Here is a 25118-nt window from a genome sequence, read left to right as displayed (position 1 = left end):
AATGCTGCCCCCTATCCCAAAAAGGCTAACTAACTGGTGAAGTAATTTCATGTTGAGCTAAATGTAAAATGTATACATATATATTCCAGAGGTTTAGAAAGGAACAGAAAGGAACAATACAAACCAGTACTTTGTTTTGGTTCGAACCGGTTCAGAACTTTATTTTGCTGGTCAGTGGGATGGAACAAAAAAAAGATTTTGAAAAAACTATTGAAAAATCATTTTGGTTCCAGCCCCTCTTTGAAACAGACATGACCAGAGAGCGCCACAAATATCTCAAGCTTAATCCTCAGCTTCACTGATCCTCACATCTGCCTTGCAGAGTCTGTTGTCTGATGTGTCTGTCAGTCTCTGGACTAGAAATGTATGGCAGAGAAGGAGAAGGCTATACCACTGCAGTCTAACTGAGGTTTGATGTTCTTCTTCCCCTCTCCTATCAGTGTCTGCATGACGCCACCTGCCTGGGACCCCCTTGATCCTGCTGCAGAGCCTGAAGGGACACACCTGTCCCCCAGCCCCCCGATGCCCAACTCCCAGAGCAGCCACTGAGCTCCCAATGTGACCAGCCCAGCCGGCCACCCACCCGGATGCTGCCATGCCCATCATCAGCAACGCAAACCACGACTTCAGCAACCTCTCGGCCAGCGATGACAGCAGCCTCGACGCCATCTTCACCCAGATCCCAGAGACGGAGTCGGTCAAGGGGGTCTACTATCAGAGGGCCCAGTTCATTAGACGACCAGAGGACCTGCTGTCAGTTGACCACGGCCTGCTAGCGGTCATCAACGTGGGGGGCAACCAATACACCTTCCCCTGGAGCACACTGGAGCAGTTCCCCCTTACCCGGCTGGGACGGCTCTGTGGTCTCAGCAGCCCAGAGGAGATTGCCGGCGTGTGTGACGACTATGATGAGACGCGGCGGGAGTTCTTCTTTGACCGCAGCCCCTCGGCCTTCCGCGTCATCCTCAACTTCCTGGCGGCAGGGAAGCTGCGCATGCTGAGGGAGATGTGCGTGCTGTCGCTCCACGACGAGCTGCTCTACTGGGGCGTGGAGATGACCTACATGGAGCGCTGCTGTAAGAGGAAGATGTACACGCGCATCGAGGAAATGAATGAGCACGAGAGGCAGGAGGAGGAGCAGAGGCAGAGGCACGCCCTGCTGCGCCCCCCAGTTGAGGAGACTCGCTATCGCAAGTTCATGAACCAGCTGAGGGATATGGTGGAGAACCCCCAGTCTGGATTGCCAGGGAAGATCTTTGCCTGCCTGTCGGTGGTGATGGTGGCTGTGACCGTAATAAGCCTGTGCATCAGCACCATGCCGGACCTCAGGGAGGAGGAAGACAGAGTGAGTGAGGCCAACCCCTGCTACCCCCAGCCAATGATATATATATATACACTAGATTTCTGACAGGAAGCACTGATTTGAAGCCACCACACCTGCATCTTGGCAGTCCCCCACCATTGTAAAAAATGCATACTTTTAAATCATATTATGAAAAAATATAAATGTTACGGTCCCCACTACAACAACAAAAAGACTTATATACATTTAATTTTGGCTTTGAAACATTTAATTGAAATACTGTAGAATTACATGAATTCCTGTGGAGGAATGCTTCTCCTGGGGAGTGCCAATATGGCCAACCGGTGGCTTCAAAGCCTCTCATTGGCCAATACATGGCATCAGCAATGGGTACATAGCATCAGGGTTTATATACTGTATATAACTTCCCCTAACACATAAACAATGACTACTGCAGTGCCATCGGACTGTAGCTTTAGAAATATCCACCAAGATAACTCACATTTGTCACCCTTCCTGGAGAGAGTGTGTGTGTGTGTGTGTGTGTGTGTGTGTGTGTGTGTGTGTGTGTGTGTGTGTGTGTGTGTGTGTGTGTGTGTGTGTGTGTGTGTGTGTGTGTGTGTGTGTGTGTGTGTGTGTGTGTGTGTGTGTGTGCATGCCTGCATGTGTGTGTCATTTTCCTAATGTTTGGTGATTAAGGAAGCTTAAAGCTACAGTGATTTATCCTCACAGCAGATATATTCTTAGTGACTGAGTGAGTGATCATGAACCACGATGATCAATATGCTGGCCACAGCACAAACAGGGCATAAACTAGCTCAGAAATTACTTCTCACTTTATTATCCTGCACCCAATGTCAGCGTGCATGCACGTGTGTGTGTCCGTGTGTGTGTATGTGTAGTTGTACTTGTGTCCATGCGTGTGTGCAGTATTTGTATACTTGTTGTTGTGTTTGTGTGTGTTCTAACTGATTAACTTTCTGCACTTCTCAGTTGGGTGCATACAGTATAATACAGCTAAATTGGTCTTTCAGACACTGACCACCAAAAGTTGAATGCATGACACGCTCTCTTTCACACACACACATTAACATACGCTCTGTTGCCTCAGGTACATTGTCTGTGCCTGTGGAGGTGTTCCCTAACTTAGTGTGCTCTCCCATCTGTGTCTGCTCATAGCATCAGGAAATATTGAAGGCAGCCCAGCCAGACCTCCCCGATGTCAGTAAACACTAGGGGAGAGAGGGAGAGTGCGCCAACGTTGTGTGTGTTTGTGTGCGTGTGTTTGCTCTCCCATCTGTGTCTGCTCATAGCAGCAGGGAATATATACAACCAGACCTTTCCAATGTCAGTAAACACTAGGGGATAATGAACAGGGCCCAACCAGACCTTTCCAATGTCAGTAAACACTAGGGGATAATGAACAGGGCCCAACCAGACCTTTCCAATGTCAGTAAACACTAGGGGATAATGAACAGGGCCCAACCATACCTTTCCAATGTCAGTAAACACTAGGGGATAATGAACAGGGCCCAACCAGACCTTTCCAATATCAGTAAACACTAGGGGATAATGAACAGGGCCCAACCAGACCTTTCCAATGTCAGTAAACACTAGGGGATAATGAACAGAGCCCAGCCAGACCTCCCTAATGTCAGTGCACATTGGGGGATAATGAACTGGGCCCAACCAGACCTTTCCAATGTCAGTAAACACTAGGGGATAATGAACAGGGCCCAACCAGACCTTTCCAATGTCAGTAAACACTAGCGGATAATGACACGGGCCCAACCAGACCTTTCCAATGTCAGTAAACACTAAGGGATAATGAACAGGGCCCAACCAGACCTTTCCAATGTCAGTAAACACTAGGGGATAATGAACAGAGCCCAGCCAGACCTCCCTAATGTCAGTACACATTGGGGGATAATGAACTGGGCCCAACCAGACCTTTCCAATGTCAGTAAACACTGGGCGATAATGAACAGAGCCCAGCCAGACCTCCCTAATGTCAGTACACATTGGGGGATAATGAACTGGGCCCAACCAGACCTCCCCAATGTCAGTAACCACTGGGAGATAATGAACTGGGCCCAACCAGACTTCTCCAATGTCAGTAAACACTGGGAGATAATGAACTGGGCACAGCCAGACCTCCCTAATGTCAGTTAACACTGGGAGATAATGAACTGGGCCCAGCCAGACTTCCACAATGTCAGAGAACACACACAGCTAACAGCACCGCAACCACAGCGTTGCAGTGGGTGCACAGGGGCCCATTTCCATAGACACTGGAGCTCTATGGGAAAAACAATCACATTCTCACGGCAGGAATCACGCTCACAATCATATCATAGCAGGGGCCCCGGTATTGGAAAGAGAGAGGGAGAGTGTGTCAACTTTGTGTGTGTGTGTGTTGTTTTTTTGCCTGTGTGTGCTAACTTGTATGCGTGCGTGTGTGGTGTGTGTGTCCGTTCATGCCTGATGTACCTTATGTGTGAGTGTGGTTGTTTTTTTTGTTTGTCTATCTGGTAAAAGATCCACAGTCTCAGTTATATTTAAAATGGAGAGTGGCTAGAGAAGGTGCAGCAAGCTGGGTCTTGGAGGAGCTGCAGGCCTGTCATATTTCATTCACACAGTAAGGCTGTTAGTCACTGTTTCTAGCTGGCATGGTGGCATGGGTCACACTCCCCTATCTGCTCATTCATCTCTGCTCTGTGTGTATGTGAGCATGCTAGTGAGGGTAGTGTGTTAATCAGAGAGCGAGAGAGAGGTAGATTAAAGGAGAAAGAGAGAGAGATTCACCTTTCAGCAGGACAATAACCTTAAACACAAGGCCAAATATACACTGGAGTTGCTTACCAAGACGACACTGAATGTTTTTGAGTGGCCTGTGGTACTAACAGTTTAGAATTAAATTGGCTTGAAAATCTATGGCAAGTCTTGAAAATGACTATCTAGCAATGATCAACAACCAACTTGATGGAGCTTGAAGAATTTGAAGAAATACTTGAAGAGCTTGAAGAAATATTGTACAGTCCAGGTGTACACAGCTCTTAGAGACATAAAGATAAAGACTCACTGCTGTAAGCGGTGATTCTAACATGTATTGACTCAGGAGTGTGAATACTTATGTAAATTAGGTATTTCTGTATTTCATTTTCAATACTTTTGCAAAAATTTCTAAAACCATGTTTTAACTTTGTCATTATGGTGTAGTGTGTAGATGGGTGAGAACATTTTTTTTTTAAATCCATTTTGAATTCAGTTTGTAACAACAAGCTGTGGAATACTGTAAGTCAAGGGGTATGAATACTTTCTGAATGCACTGTATATGTACAGGAATATATGTATAGGAACTGCAGTATACTGTATGTGCAGGAGATATAAGTACAGAAGCTATATGTGCAGTAACTATAGTGCCTTCAGAAAGTATTCATACCCCTTTTTTATTCCACATTTTGTTGCGTTACAGCGTGAATTCAGAATGGATTAAATATGTTTTTCCCCCACCCATCTACATACAATACCCCATAATGACACCTCTGAGTCAACACTTTGTAGAAGCACCTTTAGCGGTGAGTCTTTTTGGGTAAGTCTCTAAGAACTTTGGACAACTGGATTGTATTTAAAAATATATACATAATTTTCACCTTTATTTAACCAGGTAGGCCAGTTGATAACAAGGTCTCATTTACAACTGCGACCTGGCCAAGATAAAACAAAGCAGTGCGACAAAAACAACAACACTGAGTTACAGAGTTACAGAACACTGAGTTATAGACAAATGTACAGTCAATAACACAATACAAAAGAAAAATAGAAAAATATATGTACAGTGTGTGCAAATGTAGAAGAGTAGGGAAGGTAGGCAATAAATAGGCCATAGAGGAGAAATAATTACAATTTAGCATTAATACTGGAGTGATACATGTGCAGATGATGATGTGCAAGTGGAGAGACTGGGGTGCAAAAGAGCAAGAGGGTAGGTAATAGTATGGGGATGAGGTAGTTGGGTGTGCTATTTACAGATAGGCTGTGGACGGGTACAGTGATCGGTAAGCTGCTCTGACAGCTGATGCTTAAAGTTAGAGAGGGAGAAATGAGACTCCAGCTTCAGAGATTTTTGCAATTCGTTCCAGTCATTGGCAGCAGAGAACTGGAAGGAAAGGTGGCCAAAGAAAGTGTTGGCTTTGGGGATGACCAGTGCAATATACCTGCTGGAGGGCATGCTATGGGTGGGTGTTGCTATGGTGACCAGTGAGCTGGTGAAAAGGCGGGGCTTTACCTAGCAAAGACTTATAGATGACCTGGAGCCAGTGGGTTTGGCGACGGATATGTAGTGAGGGCCAGCCAACGAGAGCATACAGGTCGCAGTGGTGGGTAGTATATGGAGCTTTGGTGACAAAACGGATGGCACTGTGATGGACTGCATTCAGTTTGCTGAGTAGAGTGTTGGAGGCTATTTTGTAAATGACATCGCCAAAGACAAGGATCGGTAGGATAGTCAGTTTTACAAGGTTATGTTTAGCAGCATGAGTGAAGGAGGCTTTGTTGCGAAATAGGAAGCCTATTCTAGGTTTAATTTTGAATTGGAGATGCTTAATGTGAATCTGGAAGGAGAGTTTACAGCCTAACCAGACACCTAGGTATTTATAGTTGTCCACATATTCTAGGTAAGAGCCGTCTAGAGTAGTGATGCTAGTCTGGCGGGAGGGTGCGGACAGCAATCGATTGAAGAGCATGCACTTAGTTTTACTAGCATTTAAAAGCAGTTGGCCACGGAAGGAGTGTTGTATGGCGTTGAAGCTCGTTTGGAGGTTTGCTAGCACAGTGTCCAAAGAAGGGCCAGATGTATACAGAATGGTGTCGTCTGGGTATAGGTGGATCATAGAATCACTAGCAGCAAGAGCGACATCACTGATACAGAGAAAAGAGTCGGCCCGAGAATTTAACCCTGTAGCACCCGCACAGAGACTTGATTTGACACACTGAACTATATCTGGGAAGTAGTTGGTGAACCAGGCGAGGCAGTCATTTGCGAAGCCAGTGCTATTGAGTCTGCCGATAAGAATGCGGTGATTGACAGAGTCGAAAGCCTTGGCAAGGTCGATGAAGACAGCTGCACAGTACTGTCTTTTATCAATGCCAGTTATGATATCGTTTAGGACCTTGAGCGTTGCTTAGGTGCACCCATGACCAGCTCGGTCGGAGACCAGATTGCATAGTGGAGAAGGTACGGTGGGATTCAAAATGGTCGGTGATCTGTTTATTAACTTGCTGCAGGGTGGAAAGATGTTGGGTGGAAAGGGGTAGCCAGGAGGAAAGCATGGCAAATATGAAAATTGAAATTATTGATTATCGTAGATTTATCGGTCCTATCCTCAGTGCAGTGGGCAGCTGGGAGGAGGTGCTCTTCATGGACTTTACAGTGTCCCAAAGTTTTTAGAATTAGTGCTATAGGAAACATATTTCTGTTTGGAAAGCTAGCCTTAGCTTTCTTAACTGACGGAGTATATTAGTTCCTGACTTCTCTGAAAAGTTGCAAATCGCAGGGGGCTATTCGATCCTAATGCAGAACGCCACATGATGTTTTTGTGCTGGTCAAGGGCAGTCAAGTCTGGGGAGGAACCAAGGGCTATATCTGTTCTTAAGACAATAATCACTAATCAAAACAACAATAGACAAGGCAAATTTATATTTTGGAGAGGCATGTGTAGCCATGTGATCATATGGTCCAGTGCGTAGCTAGGCGAGCTGGGGGCATGCCGATTCAGACTGCTAGCAGATGGGTCTCAGAGGGATGTCGCAACGTGAGAGCCTGTTGAAACCCCCTCCAATGGTTATGTCGGCAGACCAGTCGTGATGGATCAGCGGGGATCCGTGTCGGCAGCAAAGGTTCCAGGCCAATTGGCAAAAGAGGTTTTGAAGCCCAGGAATTGTCTGATGGATCTCTTCGGCTAGCCGGCAGATGGGCCTAGCTCGAGGCTAGCTCATGGCTAACTGGATCTAGGTTCGGGACAAAAACCACCTCGGACGGTTATGTCGGCAGACCAGTTGGACTGGATCGGCGGGCCTTCGTGTCGGCAGCAAAGGGTCCAGGCCAATTGGCAAAAGAGGTAATTGAAGCCCAGGAATTGTCTGATGGATTTCTTCAGCTCGCAGGAAAATGGGCCTAGCTTGAGGCTAGCTCCAGGCTAACTGGTTCTTGCTTTGGGACAGAGACGTTAGCCAGTAGTAGCCACTTGGATAGCAGCTAGCTAGCTGCGATGATCCGGAGTAAATGTTCAGAGCTTGCGGTAGGAATCCTGAGATGTGATAGAGAAAAGCAGTCCGATATGCTCTGGGTTGATTTCGCGCTGTGCAGACTGGTAGGAATTGACCGGGCTGAGCCTGTCAGATGTCCGAGTTAATGATGATGACAGCTAGCAGGGACTAACTGACTACTAGCTAGTAGTTCTAACGTATAAAAAATAGCAGATCCGTACCACAATGGGTGATGCGGGTTGCAGAAGAGTATGTTCAATCCGTAGATGGAAATTGAGATTAAAAATATAAAAAAATATACTAAATATATACGAAGAAAAAGCGATATATACACGGGACGGGACAAGACAATCAAAACAGACATCCCACTGCTACGCCGTCTTAGATTTTTTTCAGTATAGTAGTTGCCCCTTATTCTTTTAAAAAGTCATTTAAGCTCTGTCAAGTTGATTTTCGATCATTGCTAAACAGCTATTTTCAAGCCATAGATCTTCAAGCAGATTTAAGTCAAAACTGTAACTAAGCCACTCAAGAGCATTCAATGTCACCTTGGTAAGCAACTCCAGTGTATATTTGGCCTTGTGTTTTAGGTTATTGTCTGTTGGAAAGCAGGCTGAACCAGGTTTTCCTCTAGGTTTTTTCCTGTGCTTATAGCTGTATTCCATTTATTTTTATCCTTAAACACTCCCAGTGTCTGCCGATGGCAAGCATACCCATAACATGATGCAGCCACCACCATGTTTGAAAATATGAAGACTGGTACTAAGTGATGTGTTGTGTTTGCCCCAAACATAAAGCTTTCTATTCAGTTGTAAATGAGAACTTGTTCTCAACTAGCCTACCTGGTTAAATAAAGGTGAAATAAAAAAATAAAAAGGACAAAGTTAATTTCGTTTGCCACATTTTTACAGTTTTACTTTACTGACTTATTGAAAACAGCATATGTGTAAATAAACATTTTTATTCTGTACAGGCTTCCTTCTTTTCACTCTTGTCATTTAGGTTAATATTGTGGAGTAACAACAATGTTGTTGATCCATCCTCAGTTTTCTCTTATCACAGCCATTATTCTCTGTAACTGTTTTAAAGTCACCATTTGCCGTATTGCTTAAGGCCCTGATTCCATTTTTATACACCTTCCTCTTTTCTCTCTATGCGTATTCTGACCTTGAACTTAAGCTTGAGAATAGCATGCTATTCACCCGCTATTCGTTCGAGGTGGAGATCTAAGAGTTGAAGGTGTGGCGGAGGTGTGTCTACAGATAAGCTCTATTCTGACCTAACGTCCCACCTGGCCAACATCCAGTGAAATTGCAGAGCGCCAAATTCAAAACCAGAAATACTGATTATAAAAATTCAGAAAACATACAAGTTTTATTAATCGGTTTAAAGATTAACTTCTTGTTAATCCAACAGCTATGTCAGATTTAAAAAAGGCTTTACGGCGAAAGCATACCATGCGATTATCTGAGAACAGCGCCCAGCAGACAAATCATTACAAACGGTAACCAGCCAAGTAGAGGAGTTACACAAGTCAGAAATAGTGATAAAATGAATCACTTACCTTTGATGATCTTCATATGGTTGCACTCACAAGACTCCCATTTACTCAATAAATGTTCATTTTGTTCTATAAAGTCCATGTTTATATCCAAAAACCTCAGTTTTGTTAGTTACAACAGGCAGATGAAAAATCCAAATAGTAACCGTAAAGTTAGTAGAAACATGTCATTGATGTTGAAAATCAATCCTCAGGTTGTTTTTAGTCATAATAATGAATAATATTTCAACCGGACAATAACGTAGTCAATATAAAAGGTAAACAAGAAAGGCGCGCCTTCGGTCTCACGCATGAAAAAGCTCTTGGACACTGTAGTGTCCACTCATTCAGCGAGGTCTTACTCCCCCATTTTTCAGAATACAAGCCTGAAACAATTTCTATAGACTGTTGACATCTAGTGGAAGCCATAGGAAATGCAATTTGAGTCCAAAGTCAATGGATACTGTAATGGCATTCAATAGAAAACTACAAACATGAAAAAATCCTATCCTCCAGGAAGGATTTTTCTCAGGTTTTCGCCTGCCAAATCAGTTCTGTTATACTCACAGAGTTTTGGAAACTTTAGAGTGTTTTCTGTCCAAATCTACCAATTATATGCATATCCTAGATCTGGGCCTGAGTAACAGGCAGTTTACTTTGGGCACGCTTTTCATCCGGAAGTGAAAATAGTGCCCCCTACCCTAGTGAAGTTTTAACGAGTTAATTCCCTCATAATTTCCCCACCTTTACGTGCAAGGAAACCATGAATAAGGTTAAGCAAGTCTGCCGGTTCCAAGTGGAAAAAGCATTTTTCTTTTTCCCGATAGAAATAACAGCATTCTCCATCCATTAATAAATGGATGAGAGCTATTTATAAGAGCTAGGTAAATGAGTAATCCTTTGGGAGATTGGGATTGTAAATACACATAGCATTTGTTTTAGATTCTTTTTTACTTATGATCCCTGGAGAAGAATGTGAAATGAGCCAAACTGAAAATATTGTATCAACATGACATGTATTGCTGCCCTTTTCCATAGGGAAATAGGATACATATAGCTGTGCCATTATTCCGGATTTTAATTGTGTCCTCATCATTTACGTGGATGAAATTTGGACACCGTAGCTATAGGCTTCTATAGGACTGAACCTGCCGAGCACTGAACCTGCCGAGGACTGAACCTGCCGAGTTGATGTATGCGCTTTAGAATGTTTTAATTATAGCCAATGCCAGGGCTTTTCTCTTTTTTGTTTTACAATTTGTATCATGTTAAATATTAGCTATACTATCGGGAGCCTTCGTGAGTAATACCCACATACATTTAGAACTGTCACTTTAGTGTTGTTTTTCTTACATTTGTAGCTTACATTTAGCATCTTTCCATTCCATTCCGTTTACCTTTCTTTCCTCTGTCACGCCATGTAAGTTGTTCCTGAGGGTCGTTAGCATTAGTGGATCTTATTAGGCTAACATTGTGAAATAATTAGGGACACGTACCCTATTTGAATCGTTATAGAACTCAGACCACACTTAGCAGGTTAAATAAACCTGGAGCCTGGCGTGTGGTTCATGACAACTGGACAGTTGTTGTCATACAGTTCAAGGGTTAGTGAGAACTAGGGTAGATTTACAGGAATATTGAACACTTCCTTTCCACGTTCCAATATTGAATTAATCGAACTTGAAGATGACAACTTTCAGGATGAATCAAAAACCACTGTCAGTTTATATACACCACCGTCAAAAGTTTGGGGTCACTTAGAAATGTTTTTTCTTCGTTAAAATAACATCAAATTGATCAGAAATACTGTGTAGACATTGTTAATGTTGCAAATTACTATTGTAGCTGTAAATGGAATAATTTTTTTATGGAATATCTACATAGACGTACAGAGGCCATTATCAGCAAACATCACTCCTGTGTTCCAATGTTGTGTTAGCTAATGACTTCCAGTCATTGCGCTATCGCAATTTATCATTGCCGCTCAAAACGACCTCTAACTGCACATTTTTACTCCTGAACTTGTTTAGGCTTGCCATGTCAGAGGGGTTGAATACATATTGACTCAAGACATTTCAGTTTTTACAATTCTAAAAACAGAATTCCACTTTGACATTATGGGGTATTGTGTGTAGATCAGTGACACACAATCTCAATTTATTAAATGTTTAATTCAGGCTGTAACACAACAAAATGTGAAAAAAGTAAAGGGGTGTGAATACTTTCTGAAGGCACTGTATATGTGTGGCCGATGTGAAATGGCTAGCTAGTTAGCGGTGGTGCGCGCTAATAGTGTTTCAGTCGGTGACGTCACTCGCTCTGAGACCTAGAAGTAGTTGTTCCCCTTGCTCTGCAAGGGCAGTGGCTTTTGTGGAGTGATGAGTAACGATGCTTCGAGGGTGGCTGTTGTCTGTGTGCAGAGGGTCCCTGGTTCAAGCCCAGGTAGGGGTGAGGAGAGGGACGGAAGCTATACTGTTACATATATACAGGAACTATATGTTCAGGAACTATATGTACATGAACTATATGTTCAGGAACTATATGTACAGTAACTACATGTACATGAAGTATTTGCACAGTAACTATATGCACAGTAACTACATGTACATTAACTATATGTACAGTAAATGGTTTGGAGGCATACAATTCAGAATAGCTTTTTGCTGTTAGTAAATCACTACAGTTTCTCTTAGAGAGTATGTTCCAACATATCATTTCATTTAGCTCTGTTGGCACCTCAGGCAATATAGTAAGACTAAGGAAAAGGCGAGCAATCCCTGATGTAGTTATGAAATACAAATGCGTAGTGTATAAACTTAGTGAGAGTAAAGAGAGTAAGAGTGTGGCTGTGTAAACCACGAGCTAGGCCACAGCAGATAAATAAACAAGCTAAACCCTAACAACACCCACAGGGCAAGAATTCTTTACCATACTCTGACCTCCACAACATAAATGTTGATTCACTCCCACACTGTCAGATTATGTTGGAATTGTTTTTGAATTATCATAACAAGCTATTTACATCTTCTTTCCTATGTCAGACAGCTATTGGCCTTTTCTCAAACACGTTGTTTATTCTGTCAGAAGATGGGGTTTTCAGACATTGCAGAGGAAAACATTTTTTTTTGCAACACAGCGTGTGTACAGTACAATATTTCTCTCTGATTCATGTCTTCTAACTGTGCTGCCCTGCGGCGCCAAGAAAAGTTTTTCAAATATGCTCCTCGTTAAATTCAGAGACTCAGACTGGGGGAGTAATTGAATGGTGGTTTTATGTTCTTATTAGATTTTTTTGCAGTATATTTGAGTGGATTCTATGTGCTGTTTAATAGCCTCCCTCTCAGGGCAGCATTGCTCCCAGAGCATTAATCAGGAGGCCAGTGTAAACCAGCCCTGCATCTCTCCCTTCCTGCAGAGCTGATGTTAAAGACTGTCTCTACTCAGAAACAGCCTACTATCACCTGCATTTAGAGCACTCTCACAGTCACCATCTGATTAAGTAATAGACTTGAGTGTGAGAGACAGGGATGGTGTTATAACCAATTTATTAAGTGTTAGGAGCTATTTTCATGATCAGACAGGGTGCTGTTATAACCCATTTATTAAGTGTTCGGAGCTATTTTCATGATCAGACAGGGTGGGGTTATAACCCATTTATTAAGTGTTTGGAGCTATTTTCATGATCAGACAGGGTGGTGTTATAACCCATTTATTAAGCGTTAGAAGCTTTTTACATGCTCAGACAGGGTGGTGTTAGGGTACTAGCCCAGCAGAGACTGGTTATATAGAAACATAGAAGAGTGATACGTACAGTAGATGTGGTTAGTAATCTAGGAAGAGACATGAGAGTGTGTTCGCCTTAGGTTGAGTCTCTCCTGCTCTCATCTGCTCTTTCCTGTTCTCTCCTACTCTCTCATTCCTCCAGTGTTACCACTGTTCATGGTGGATATTCACACTTCCTGAAGAAAATTATAGAAACATTTTTTCCATCCTCCTCCACACCATCTTTGCTCTGTCCCAGTGATGGAGCTAGCCACTCACACTTGACCAGTGAAGAAGACTCATTGAGAGAAACCAGAAGGGTCAGGTTATTTATAGAGTTGGAGACCGTAGGACTTTGGTTTAGGACTACATGTTGTAGCCCTTATCTTAAAATTCCTAAACTGAGCTAGTTTCTGTTTTGCTTCAGTCATTTGATTTCTACATATAAAACTCTTCAGCCCCATGCCTTTCTGGTGATTAATCTAAACGTAGGGATCCCATACACATGGCGGGTGATGGACAGGTGATAACAAGCCCATATATTACTTTTGTGAGTGTGTGTGTGTGCGCATGTGTGTGTCCTATATATTTACTTGAGTTTGCTGTGGTTTTTCAGGACAGTCAGCAAACTTTGAACGGCAGTCCCTATGCATTATTTGTGTCCGGTTTCGACCTGTGCTTTTGAAGCGCTTATGCTCGTTTCTTTGTCCACATCCCATTCTCTCATTTTTCATTCTCCGAACGTAGACATACTCACTGAAACAAACAGTATCATTAATCAACAGCCTCATTTCACATGTAACAACATCAGTGAATTAAAGATTTTTTATGTTTTCTAAATTTGTATCGCTCTTTGTGCTTTCCTCTATATCAAATGGGATATAAACAAGTCTCCATCTTAACTTTCTGTGCCGGGCTGGGATGTGGAAGTCAAGCAGACTAGACTGGTGGATGGGGCTGCTGAGACAGGATAAAGTAAACATATCTGTGGCTGACCCAATATACCTCGCTTCTACAGAGGTGTTTATGAGTCTCTCTTATGAGTCGCACACGCACGCAAGCACACACACACACACACACCACACCACACCACACATACATACCAAGGCACTCAGGCCTGCTCAGTGTCTGCATGTCTGAGCTTAAGAGCTGAGATGGAGATGGAACAGGGGATTTAGCTCTCTATAGAGCTGTGAAGTGTCATAGAGGCGTGGAGGAATGAGGTACTGTGGAGAGAGACAGAGCTGAAGTTGTGGGATGACTTATTTCTATAAGGAAGGACTATTATGGATATTACTGCCTATCTGGTCATACACTCAGTGTGTTAATGTGCTGTATGGTTGTCAAGTTGCGTTTAGATAACGCATAAAAGCAGTATGAGTTTACTTTAATCTGTTAATATACAGCACATCACATATTTCTGCAGACAAGCTGTCATACACAGATGGATACTACAGTAGAATTAATAGTGGATGTACTGTGGTTTGAAGGCTTCGCTGGTCATGTGGACGCCCAAGCCCGGCCCAGCCAGGTGTTGTTCCTCTGTGCTCCGTGAGACCTGTAGGGGAGACTGTGAGAGAGTTGTTCCCCATGTGTCTCCATCTCTCCCCCGGACCATAGTCAACAGCATTCAGGAAGCCCGCTGCAATGCTGCTGTCCCCAGCTAACCAGAGCAGCACATCAGAATCCCATTCTGCCGGGAGCTAGACCGCAACCAAGTGCCTCATCTCTCTGCGATCAGGGCGCCCCAATGCCCCAGTGGGGACAGAGAGTATGCACGAGTATGTGTAAGTGTGTGTCTGTGTGCGTGTGTTGAAGAAAAAAATCTATGTGCCTGTTGAACCGATGAGTGTTTGTTTTTTGTGTTAAAAGACATAACTCCCTTCTTGAAATGTGTTTCTATTTAAGGTACATAAAAAAAGAGAACAGATGGTTCAGTCAGATAAGGCGCCTGCTACTGCTGTTGCTACTGCTGTTGCTACTCCTGTTGCTACTGCTGTTGCTACTCCTGCATGCCATGGCATTAATAAAGAGTTATGATGTGTGACGGGACCACATGCTTTCCATATCATCTCATCTTTATCCATCCACTCATCCCACTTCTCACCCTGAGCGCACCATTTTTCTCCTCCATTAAGACACAAAGGGCTGTTAGTGGGAAAGCTGTTCTCTCCTGTGGGAGCCAGCCTGCCCAACCAGAGATATTGAGATAAATGCCTGTTAGGCTGGGTTACTATAAGCTCCGCTCCAAGTTAACGCCACCCATATGTAGCTGGCACCTCAAAGTCTACACTACAGTGTCAGGAAAGTAGAGGCATTAGTGTGTTTGTCTGCCTCATCTAGTGTACCCTGCGTCAAGACTGGATTATAAAGATTAAAGATTTGTGTGTGTGTGTGTGTGTGTGTGTGTGTGTGTGTGTGTGTGTGTGTGTGTGTGTGTGTGTGTGTGTGTGTGTGTGTGTGTGTGTGTGTGTGTGTGTGTGTGTGTGTGTGTGTGTGTGTGTGTGTGTGTGTGTGTCCCAGTGTGTGTGTCCCAGTGTGTGTGTCCCAGTGTGTGTGTCCCAGTGTGTGAGTTATGTTTGAATCTGAGTCTAAGCACAAGTGGTCATGTAACAGTTTGGCGTCTGGCTGTAGTTTTCCCTGGGTGTTATGCTACCCCAGGAAGTGAACAGACGAGTGGGGACATGATGAGACATTTGGGCATCCAAACCCCCACTCCCCTTTGTGCTTCAGAGCTTGAAAAGTGAGCACAAGGTCACAGTGAAATATGTGTCCATTGGTGCACAGTATGATGAAGGTCCTGTTGAAGGTAAACATGATGGATGAACTGAATATAGTTTTGAGCTGAATCTTTCTGGTTTTCTCCCTCTCCTCTCAAAAACATGTCCTTTGCTGTAACAGAGGCAGCTGAAGAGTGGGGTAGTTATAGAGATGATCCAGCATGATGATGAGCCTGGCAGCTCACTGCTGATATATACAGTATATATATATATATTTACCTTTATTTAACTAGGCAAGTCAGTTATGAACAAATTCTTATTTTCAATGACGGCCTAGGAACAGTGGGTTAACTGCCTGTTCAGGGGCAGAACGACAGATTTGTACCATGTCAGCTCGGGGGTTTGAACTTGCAACCTTAACCCTAACCCTAACCCTGCCGCCCCCTATGAGAAGGAATGTAAAGAGAGACAGGGAGAAAGAATGAGAGAAAGATATAGTTAGGCGGGAAAGGAAGAGGCAAAGTTGCAGAGGCAGAAAGATGGAGGCTAGTGAAAGACAGTAGAGGCAAAAGCCAAGTTTACAGACCTTCTAAGACTTAGCAGCTGCCCCTGGTTTGTGATCTATCCTCTGTGCTGCTGCCCCTTTTTACTGGCTTCACTTATTTATATTGCAGTCTAACTTCAATAAGAGGAGCTTCCTCTTGTTCCTCAGTGTCTCTCTGCATAGAAACGCACACAGAAATAAATGCACGAACGCACCCGCACACACACACTCGCCCAAACACACTCTTTGACAATCTATCCACATAATGAACTCACATTTACATACTGTAGGTGTAACAGTATTGCTTCTGTCCCTCTTCTCGCCCCTACCTGGGCTCGAACCAGGGACCCTCTGCACACATCAACAACTGATACCCATGAAGCATCGTTACCCATCACGCCACAAAAGCCACGGCCCTTGCAGGGCAAGGGGAACAACTACTTCAAGGTCTCAGAGCGTGTGACGTCACCGATTGAAACGCTATTAGCGCGCACCCCGTAAACTAGCTAGCCCTTTTACATCGGTTACATATGTACGCAGCCATAGACACATACAGTTATAACAGCAAACTAAACAACATTTTGCTCCTGCCCTATATACTGTACATAAACTTGGAATCACTGGTCACTATAATAATGGAACAATAGCCACTTGAATAATGTTTATATAATGTGTACATACTGGTTTACTCATCTAATATGTATATAGTGTATTCTATTCTACTGAATTTTAGTCAATGCCACTCCGACATTACTCAATCTAATATTTATTTCTTAGTTCCATTATTTTACTTTTAGATTAGTGTTTATTGTTGTGAACTGCTAGATACTAATGCACTATTTGGGCTAGGAACACAAGCATTTCGCTACACCCAGAATAACATCTGATAAATATGTGTGTGACCAATTCAATTTAATTTGATTTGATGGTAAGGGAGTTCATCCGGATCCATATCCTTGTTAGAGCTGCAGCACGTCTGAAGTACCTGAAGACAAGTGACAGTGCGAGAGGGACAAAACCATACAGTAAATCTGCTACACGGGCAATTACAAGATCAATACCACAAAAGGAGTTTTCACTCTTACAGTCGTACTTAAGCTTCTCTTTTCCAGGGTAATGAGTCTGTGGGAGTCTTGACTGTGAAAAGAACACCTGACTGTTTTTAGAGCTCTATTGTTATTGCCTCTTATGTGAAGAGTTGGTCTTTCACAGAGAAATGTGCATAGTTTCACACTGCTAGAGACACTAATCTCAGCACCTAGAACTGAATCAGCTAAGGCATGTACAAGAGACTATAAACACTAGGGGTTTTATTCAATCTGAACTTCAGCGATACAGATTGAATAGAGAGCCCTAAAGCAGTGTCTTCAGAAAGTATTCTCACCCCTTGACTTTTTCAACATTGTTGTGTTACAAAGTCAATTAAAATGTATTTGATTTTAAAAAATTGTCTACGATCTACCGGCACACAAAATGTCAAAGTGGAAGATCAATTCTACAATTAAATGGAAAACTAATGGAAAGTAAAACACTAATATATCTTAATAAGATAAGTATTGAACCCCCTGAGTCAATACTGTACATTTTAGAATCCCCTTTGGCAGTGATTACAGCTGTGAGTCTTTCTGAGTAAGTCTCTAAAAGCTGTGCACACCTGGATTGTACGATATTTGCACATTATTCTTTAAAACATTATTCCATCTCTGTCAAGTTAGTTGATTGATCATTGCTAGACAACCATTTTCAAGTCTTGCCATAGATGTTCAAGCTGTAACTAGACTACCCAGGAACAATCAATGTCATCTTAGTAAGCAACTCCAGTGTATATTTGTCCTTGTGTTTTAGGTTATTTTCCTGCTGAAAGGTGAATTTGTCTATGCTTGGCTATTCCGTTTCTTTTTATCCTGACTAGGGCAAGGACCATGCTTGAAAATATGTGGTACTCAGTGATGTGTACTCAGTGATGCCCCAAACATAACGCTTTGTATTCAGGACAAAAAGCTATTTCTTTGCAAAAATTTTTTGCAGTATTAATTTAGTGCCTTTTTGCAAGCAGGATGCATATTTTGGAATATTTTGTTAGTATTGTGGAGTAACTACAATGTTGTTGATCCATCGTCAGTTATCTCCTATCACAGACATGAAACTCTGTAACTGTTTTAAAATCACCATTGGGTTCATGGTGAAATCCCTGAGGGGTTTCCTTTCTCTCCGGCAACTGAGTTAGAAGGGGTGCCTGTATCTTTGTAGTGACTGGGTGTATTGATACATTTTTTTTATTTGATTTAACTTTTATTTAGGTCAGTTGAAAACATATAATAATTTACAATGACAGCCTACATGATCCAAAGTGTAATTAATAACACTAATAACTGCGACATGCTCAAAGGGATATTCAATGTCTGCTTTTGCGAACCACTTGCCTACTTTGTAAACCATTCTTTGCAAACCCCTCAGTCCATGTAACTTATTTTCTGACTGGTTAAGCACATTTTTACTCCTGAACTCATTTAGGCTTGCCATAACAAATGGGTTGAATACTTATTGACCCAAGACATTTCATCTTGTAATTTTTTATTAATTTGTAAACATTTCTAAAAATATAATTCCACTTTTCCATTATTGGGTATTGTGTGTAAATCAGTGATACAATCTCAATTTAATCCATTTAAAATAAATTCTGTAATACAGCAACATTTTTGAAAAGGTCAAGCCGTAGACTCTATAGCCATGTAAACAAAGGATTTAATTCATCATCTTTCTTTTGCTTAACGGGAAACCTCAGGATTTGGCAATGAAGACCTGTATCCACTTCCTCAGAGTTAACTTGTGGATAACATTTTAATGTCTCTGCGTGCAGTTTGAAGCTAACTAGCTTTAGTGCAATTGCTAGCTAGCTTTAGCGCAATGACTGGATGTCTATGGTAACTGCTAGCATGCTAGTTGATTCCATAGACTTCTAGTCATTGCGCTAACACAATTTATCATTGGCACTCAAAACGACCTCTAACTTCCTTCATACTTGATGCAGAGACATACAAATTGTATCCATGAGTTCATCTGACTTTGGCGAAGTAGATAAAGGGCTTCATGACCAATATCCCGAAGTATCCCTTCATTAATGGCTTAAAAACATGCATTGTACATGGTCAGAATTCTCTCCCTCTCTCTTACTGTCAGATGTTTCAAAAGTGGTTTTCCTGAATGGCAGCTGATTTGAATTATTCAGCTTAATAATTGTTTAGGTTTTGAACCAAAGCCTTGCAAAAGAGTATACCAATTTCACTCTAGTAATTGGGGTGCCATTGAGTGATAACTCCACTGCTATTCTGTTAGAAGCATCTCTGAGAATGTTGCTAACCCTTTCTGAGGGTAGGTAGCTGTTGTACATGGCAGGCATATTATTCAGTTGCAGCTGTTGGTTGTAAAGTATGTTACTCTCATTTACTATTTTCAATTATTCTATTCCGTCACTATACTTGTCACATTCCGACTTTGGAATTTTTCAATACTGATCATGATGATGTGTTTTCCAGTCAGAGGCACTTTGGCAGCAGCCGGGTTGAATTGACTGCTGCTGTTGAAATGAAACGTCATTAACATTTGGTACAGAACGAGTCAGTAAGATAAGGTCAGAGGGAGTGCATTAGCTGTGAGAAATGAACCATTATGCAGATGAGTGGGAGAGTGGCACTCTGCCTTAATGTGCTCAATGTCCCAGAGTGTAAGGCAGATTTACCTCTCAGCTCAGGTCAGCTCTCTAAATGGATAGAGGTAGAGGTCATCAGATCCTCAAAAAGTTCTACAGCTGCACCATTGAGAGCATCTTGACTGGCTGCATCACTGCTTGGTATGGCAACTGCTTGGCATCCAACCGCAAGGTGCTACAGAGGGTAATATATACGGCCCGGTACATCACTGGGGCCGAGCTACTGTACCTGCCACCCAGGACTTCTATACCAGTGGGTCAGAGGAAGGCCCTAGAAATTGTCAAAGACTCCAGCCACCCAGATCATGGACTGTTCTCTTTTCTACCGCATGGCAAGTGGTACCGATGCACCATGTCTGGTACAAAAAGTACCCCCCAAGCCATAAGACTGCTAAATAGTTCATCAAATAGCTACAGAGACTATCTGCATTGACCCCCCTTTGCACTAACACTTTTGACTCATCACAAACGCTGTTGCCTCACTTTACCCCTACCTATACCTTATCATTTTACCCCTACCTATATGTACATATCTACCTCAATTACATCATACATCATACATACAAGTTGACTTGCTACTGGTACCCTGTGTACTGTATATAGCCAAGTTATCATTACTCATTGTGTATTTATTCTTACTTATGCTTACTTATGGAAGAGACCATAAGTAAGCATTTCACTGTTAGTCTTCACCTGTTGTTAGCTAAACGTGACAAACAAAATGTGATTTGATTTGACATTATAAGGTAGACAAGTCCCAGAAGGTTAAGAAATGAGCAGTAGATGGACTGAATAATGGAGAGGAAGAGTAAAGGTTAAAGTTCCATTAGTGAAGAAATATTCCCAGATCCCTGTACTAGAGGAAATATTCCCAGATCCCTGTAGTGAAGGAAATATTCCCACATCCATGTACTAGAGGAAATATTCCCAGATCCCTGTAGTGAAGGAAATATTCCCAGATCCCTGTACTAGAGGAAATATTCCCAGATCCCTGTACTAGAGGAAATATTCCCAGATCGCTGTACTGAAGGAAAGATTCCCAGATCTCTGTAGTATAGAAAATATTCCCAGATCGCTGTACTAGAGGAAATATTCCCAGATCACTGTAGTGTAGAAAATATTCCCAGATCCCTGTAGTGCAGAAAATATTCCCAGATCCCTGTAGTGGAGGAAATATTCCCAGATCCCTGTAGTGGAGGAAATATTCCCAGATCCCTGTAGTGGAGGAAATATTCCCAGATCCCTGTAGTGGGGGAAATATTCCCAGATCCCTGTAGTGGAGGAAAGATTCCCAGATCCCTGTAGTGGAGGAAAGATTCCCAGATCCCTGTAGTGGAGGAAAGATTCCCAGATCCCTGTAGTGGAGGAAAGATTCCAAGATGCCTGTAGTGGAGGAAAGATTCCCAGATCTCTGTAGTGGAGGAAAGATTCCCAGATCTCTGTAGTGGAGGAAAGATTCCCAGATCCCTGTAGTGTATGAAATATTTGCCAGATCTCTGTAGTGGAGGAAAGGTAAAGTCCTACAGAGAGAAGGACAAATCTCCCCTCCAGTGGCCAGATGCATGATAGCCTGTGAGAGCTGGAGGGACAGTGACTAACCTCTCAACACAGAGGTCAATAACCCTACAGCAGGCCATAGGTTAGAGCAGCCCTGACTCTACCACCACTGCCCTGAAAAGGAAGGCAGGAGACACACACAGGAAGATAACACTGACTTTACACTTGACTTTACACCATTCCAGTCCCTCCTAGTAGGCTTTGGAGCATGCATGCCTTTTAATTGTATTCTCCATTGGCCCGTAGAAGGGGTACACACACTTGACAGGGGATTAATGGCAAACACACATACAACAGAAAAGCATCATGAATTGGAAACATGCAAATATACAATATGACCTATTTAGCTCCATATCACAACGTGATTGAAATTTAAAGGCAATGTTCCCGTGTTAGCGGAGGCTGCAATTACTGCAAACGCTGCATATGTCAGCTCAATCTGAAATTACCTTTAAATGTATATTGCACAATCTGTAACGCTTAAGCATGGGCGGCAGGTAGCTTAGTGGTTTGAGAGTTGGGCCAGTAACCGAAAGGTTGCTAGATTGAATCCCCAAGCTCACAAGGTAAAAATCTGTCATTCTGCCCCTGAACAAGGCAGTTAACCCACTGTTCCTAGGCCGTCATTGTAAATAAGAATTTGTTCTTATCTGACTTGCCTAGTTAAATAAAGGTTACCTGAAAAAGGACAGCAACACAATTAGACCCAACCAAATCATGAGAAAACAAAAGGATAATTACTTGACACATTGTAAACAATTTACAAAAAAAACAGAGCAAACTAGAACACTATTTGGCCCTAAACAGAGAGTACACATAGGCAGAATACTTAATTAGATACACATATTTCCCTCAGATTACACAGACCCACAAAGAATTCGAAAACAAACCCAATTTTGATTAACTCCCATATCTATTGGGTGAAATACCACAGTGTGCCATCACAGCATCAAGATTTGTGACCTGTTGCCACAAGAAAATCGCAACCAGTGAAGAACAAACACCAATGTAAATACAACCCATATTTATGTTTATTTATTTTCCCTAATGTACTTTAAATATTTGCACATAATATGACATTTTAAATGTATTTTGGAACTTTTGTGAGTGTAATGTTTACTGTAATTTTTTGGGTTTATTTCACTTTTGTTTATTATCTAATAAACTTGCTTTGGCAATGTAAACATATGTTTCCCACTCCAATAAAGCCCCCTTAAATTGAAATTGATTTGAGAGAGAGAAATTAGGGCGAGAGATGTGTGAGAAGAAGAGAAAGTGGGGGTGGGAGGTGATAAATGAGAGGGTGTTTGTGTGAGGGATGAGACAGGGAAAGTGTGTGTGTTTGTGTGTGTGCGTGTGTGCGTGCGTGCGTGCGCCTGCGTCTGTGATCTGCGTAGCTGGCTGGGAATAGTATTTTTACTGGCCTATGAGTGTTTAATTACCTGCCCCTCTCAAGGCAGTTAAAGGGAATTCTGGCTTGTTTGTCTTTTGTGTTTGTCGAGTGTGTCGAATTAATCTTTGATCCTGCCTAATGAATTGAGCTGATATATTAATTACTAGATGGTTATCTAACCCACTGATATCTGTCCCTCCCCTTGTGTGTCCTTCTCTCTTTCTTCCACTTGACCACTGTCTACCTACTCCTCTCTCGGTTTTTCCGATTCTCCCTCTCCATCCCTTCTCCTCTCTCTCATCCCCCCTTCCCCCCAAATTGTTTCTCTCTCTCTCTCTCTCTCTCTCTCTCTCTCTCTCTCTCTCTCTCTCTCTCTCTCTCTCTCTCTCTCTCTCTCTCTCTCTCTCTCTCTCTCTCTCTCTCTCTCTCTCTCTCTCTCTCTCTCTCTCTCTCTCTCTCTCTCTCTCTCTCTCTCTCTCTCAGGGCGAGTGTTCTCAGAAGTGTCGCAATATGTTCATTGTGGAGACAGTGTGTGTGGCCTGGTTCTCCCTGGAGTGGATCCTGCGCTTCATCCAGGCTCGCAGCAAGCTGGAATTCATCCGTGGGCCCCTCAACGTCATTGACGCCATGGCCATCTTGCCCTACTACGTGTCCCTGGTGGTGGATGAAGATGACCCGGCCATGGACCATGAGAAGGCCGGAGGGACCAGCTACCTGGACAAGCTAGGCCTGGTGCTGAGGATCCTGAGGGCCCTAAGGATCCTGTATGTGATGAGGCTGGCCCGTCACTCTCTGGGCCTGCAGACCCTGGGCCTAACGGTGAGGAGGAGCACCAGAGAGTTTGGCCTGCTGCTACTCTTCCTGTGTGTGGCTGTCACCCTCTTCTCCCCGCTGGTCCACCTGGCTGAGAGTGAGCTGACCGGAGTCGAGGACTTCAGCAGTATCCCTGCCTCCTATTGGTGGGCCATCATCTCCATGACGACGGTGGGCTACGGAGACATGGTGCCACGTAGCATCCCGGGCCAGGTGGTGGCGCTGAGCAGCATTCTGAGTGGCATCCTCATCATGGCCTTCCCTGCCACCTCCATCTTCCACATGTTCTCTAAGAGCTACCAGGATCTCAAGCGGGAGCATGACCGCCTGTTTAAGGAGGAGTGTGCGGCGGCAGCGGCCTTAGCGGCAGCCAGCGGGGAGAGCCAGGAGGGGAGCGAGGACTTCCCGCCCCCAGGGCTGCGCCACATTTGTCCAGACACGGAGAGCACTCGCTCTCTGGAGTCCCTGTCCTTGCTGGAGAATGGTGTTGAGGCTAACCAGCGTAGCCACAGCCCCAGGCTGCCAGCAGGAGCCTTTTAGACAGTCAAACAGACCCCACCTGTCCCGGCCCACATACTGGGGACAGGGAGGCCTCAGCAGGCTCACTCATCATAGACTTAATAGATGATGCAGTAAAATATCCAATCCAAAGTCATTTTTTTCTCTCCATTGCTTTCTTCTCTCTTTGAAAATATTGCGTAGTTCACTCACCACATACTTGTTTTCATTTTAGTTTCAATCTCTGTCTGAGATCAGAAGGTCCAGAAGGACAAATGGAAGCCGTAGCCACCTGTCTACCCTTGACATCTGGCTGACTGAGCTCAAGCAATTTTATTTTTGAGAGGCTTTAAAAGCTGTACTTAAAAGACCGCAGATATCATACTGGATGGTTCTGACTCTTCCGTGCTGGATAAGTCCTCTCTCTTTAGCTGCAACAAATGCAAAGATACACACAGACTACCCTGGATTTGGCTGCTTGAGTGTTTGGAGTCACGGAGATGGAGTTATTTGCCACCGCACGCTTCGACAAGCAGTGATCATAGAGCTTTTATAATCTGCTTGAGAAAGAGAGCCATGTGTGTAGAATTAACTTTGTAAGGCTCTAAATAAAAACACAAGTGATCTCAACTACGCAGTTGTCGTTGTTTTTTTGTCTTTCTGGGAAGATATATGGGTGATTCTACAGAAGTGGTACAAATTGCAGTTCCACCCCCAAAAAACTATAAAACATAATAATTAAGTATCCAAACATACGTTCTAATTAAATCCATATGTTCTAATTAAATCCAAGGCAATAATAAACATATTGTTAAATTATACATCTATTTGTTGAAGCATGCAGCGTCTGAGCAGGGAACGTGGTCGCGTTCCACTGCTTAGAAGTTGCATGCATCAACCAATGGTTGTGTGCCACGTCATCGATTGTGTCATCAACTGACAGATTGCTACAACATATGATGTGGTTAGCTGATAGGTAAAATACCTATCCAGGCATTGTAAGATCTGTCAA

General features: G+C 43.1%; 1 protein-coding gene across 1 annotated transcript in view; it reads left to right on the top strand.

The window, feature by feature from the left end:
- Positions 1-24736, top strand: part of LOC110520008 (voltage-gated potassium channel regulatory subunit KCNG4) — a 29508-nt gene extending 4772 nt beyond the window's left edge. The window contains exons 2-3 of the mRNA XM_021596965.3: positions 441-1345; positions 23279-24736. Of these exons, the coding sequence (XP_021452640.1) occupies positions 596-1345; positions 23279-24148 (1620 nt within the window). The 5' untranslated portion in view covers positions 441-595 and the 3' untranslated portion in view covers positions 24149-24736. The remainder of the gene's footprint in view (positions 1-440; positions 1346-23278) is intronic.
- The last annotated feature ends 382 nt before the right edge of the window (positions 24737-25118 follow it).

Source organism: Oncorhynchus mykiss, chromosome 1 (genome assembly GCF_057628025.1).
Source record: "Oncorhynchus mykiss isolate SJ-2025 chromosome 1, ASM5762802v1, whole genome shotgun sequence".
Classification (NCBI taxonomy): domain Eukaryota; kingdom Metazoa; phylum Chordata; class Actinopteri; order Salmoniformes; family Salmonidae; genus Oncorhynchus; species Oncorhynchus mykiss.
This window is presented reverse-complemented; position numbering and strand designations above follow the sequence as displayed.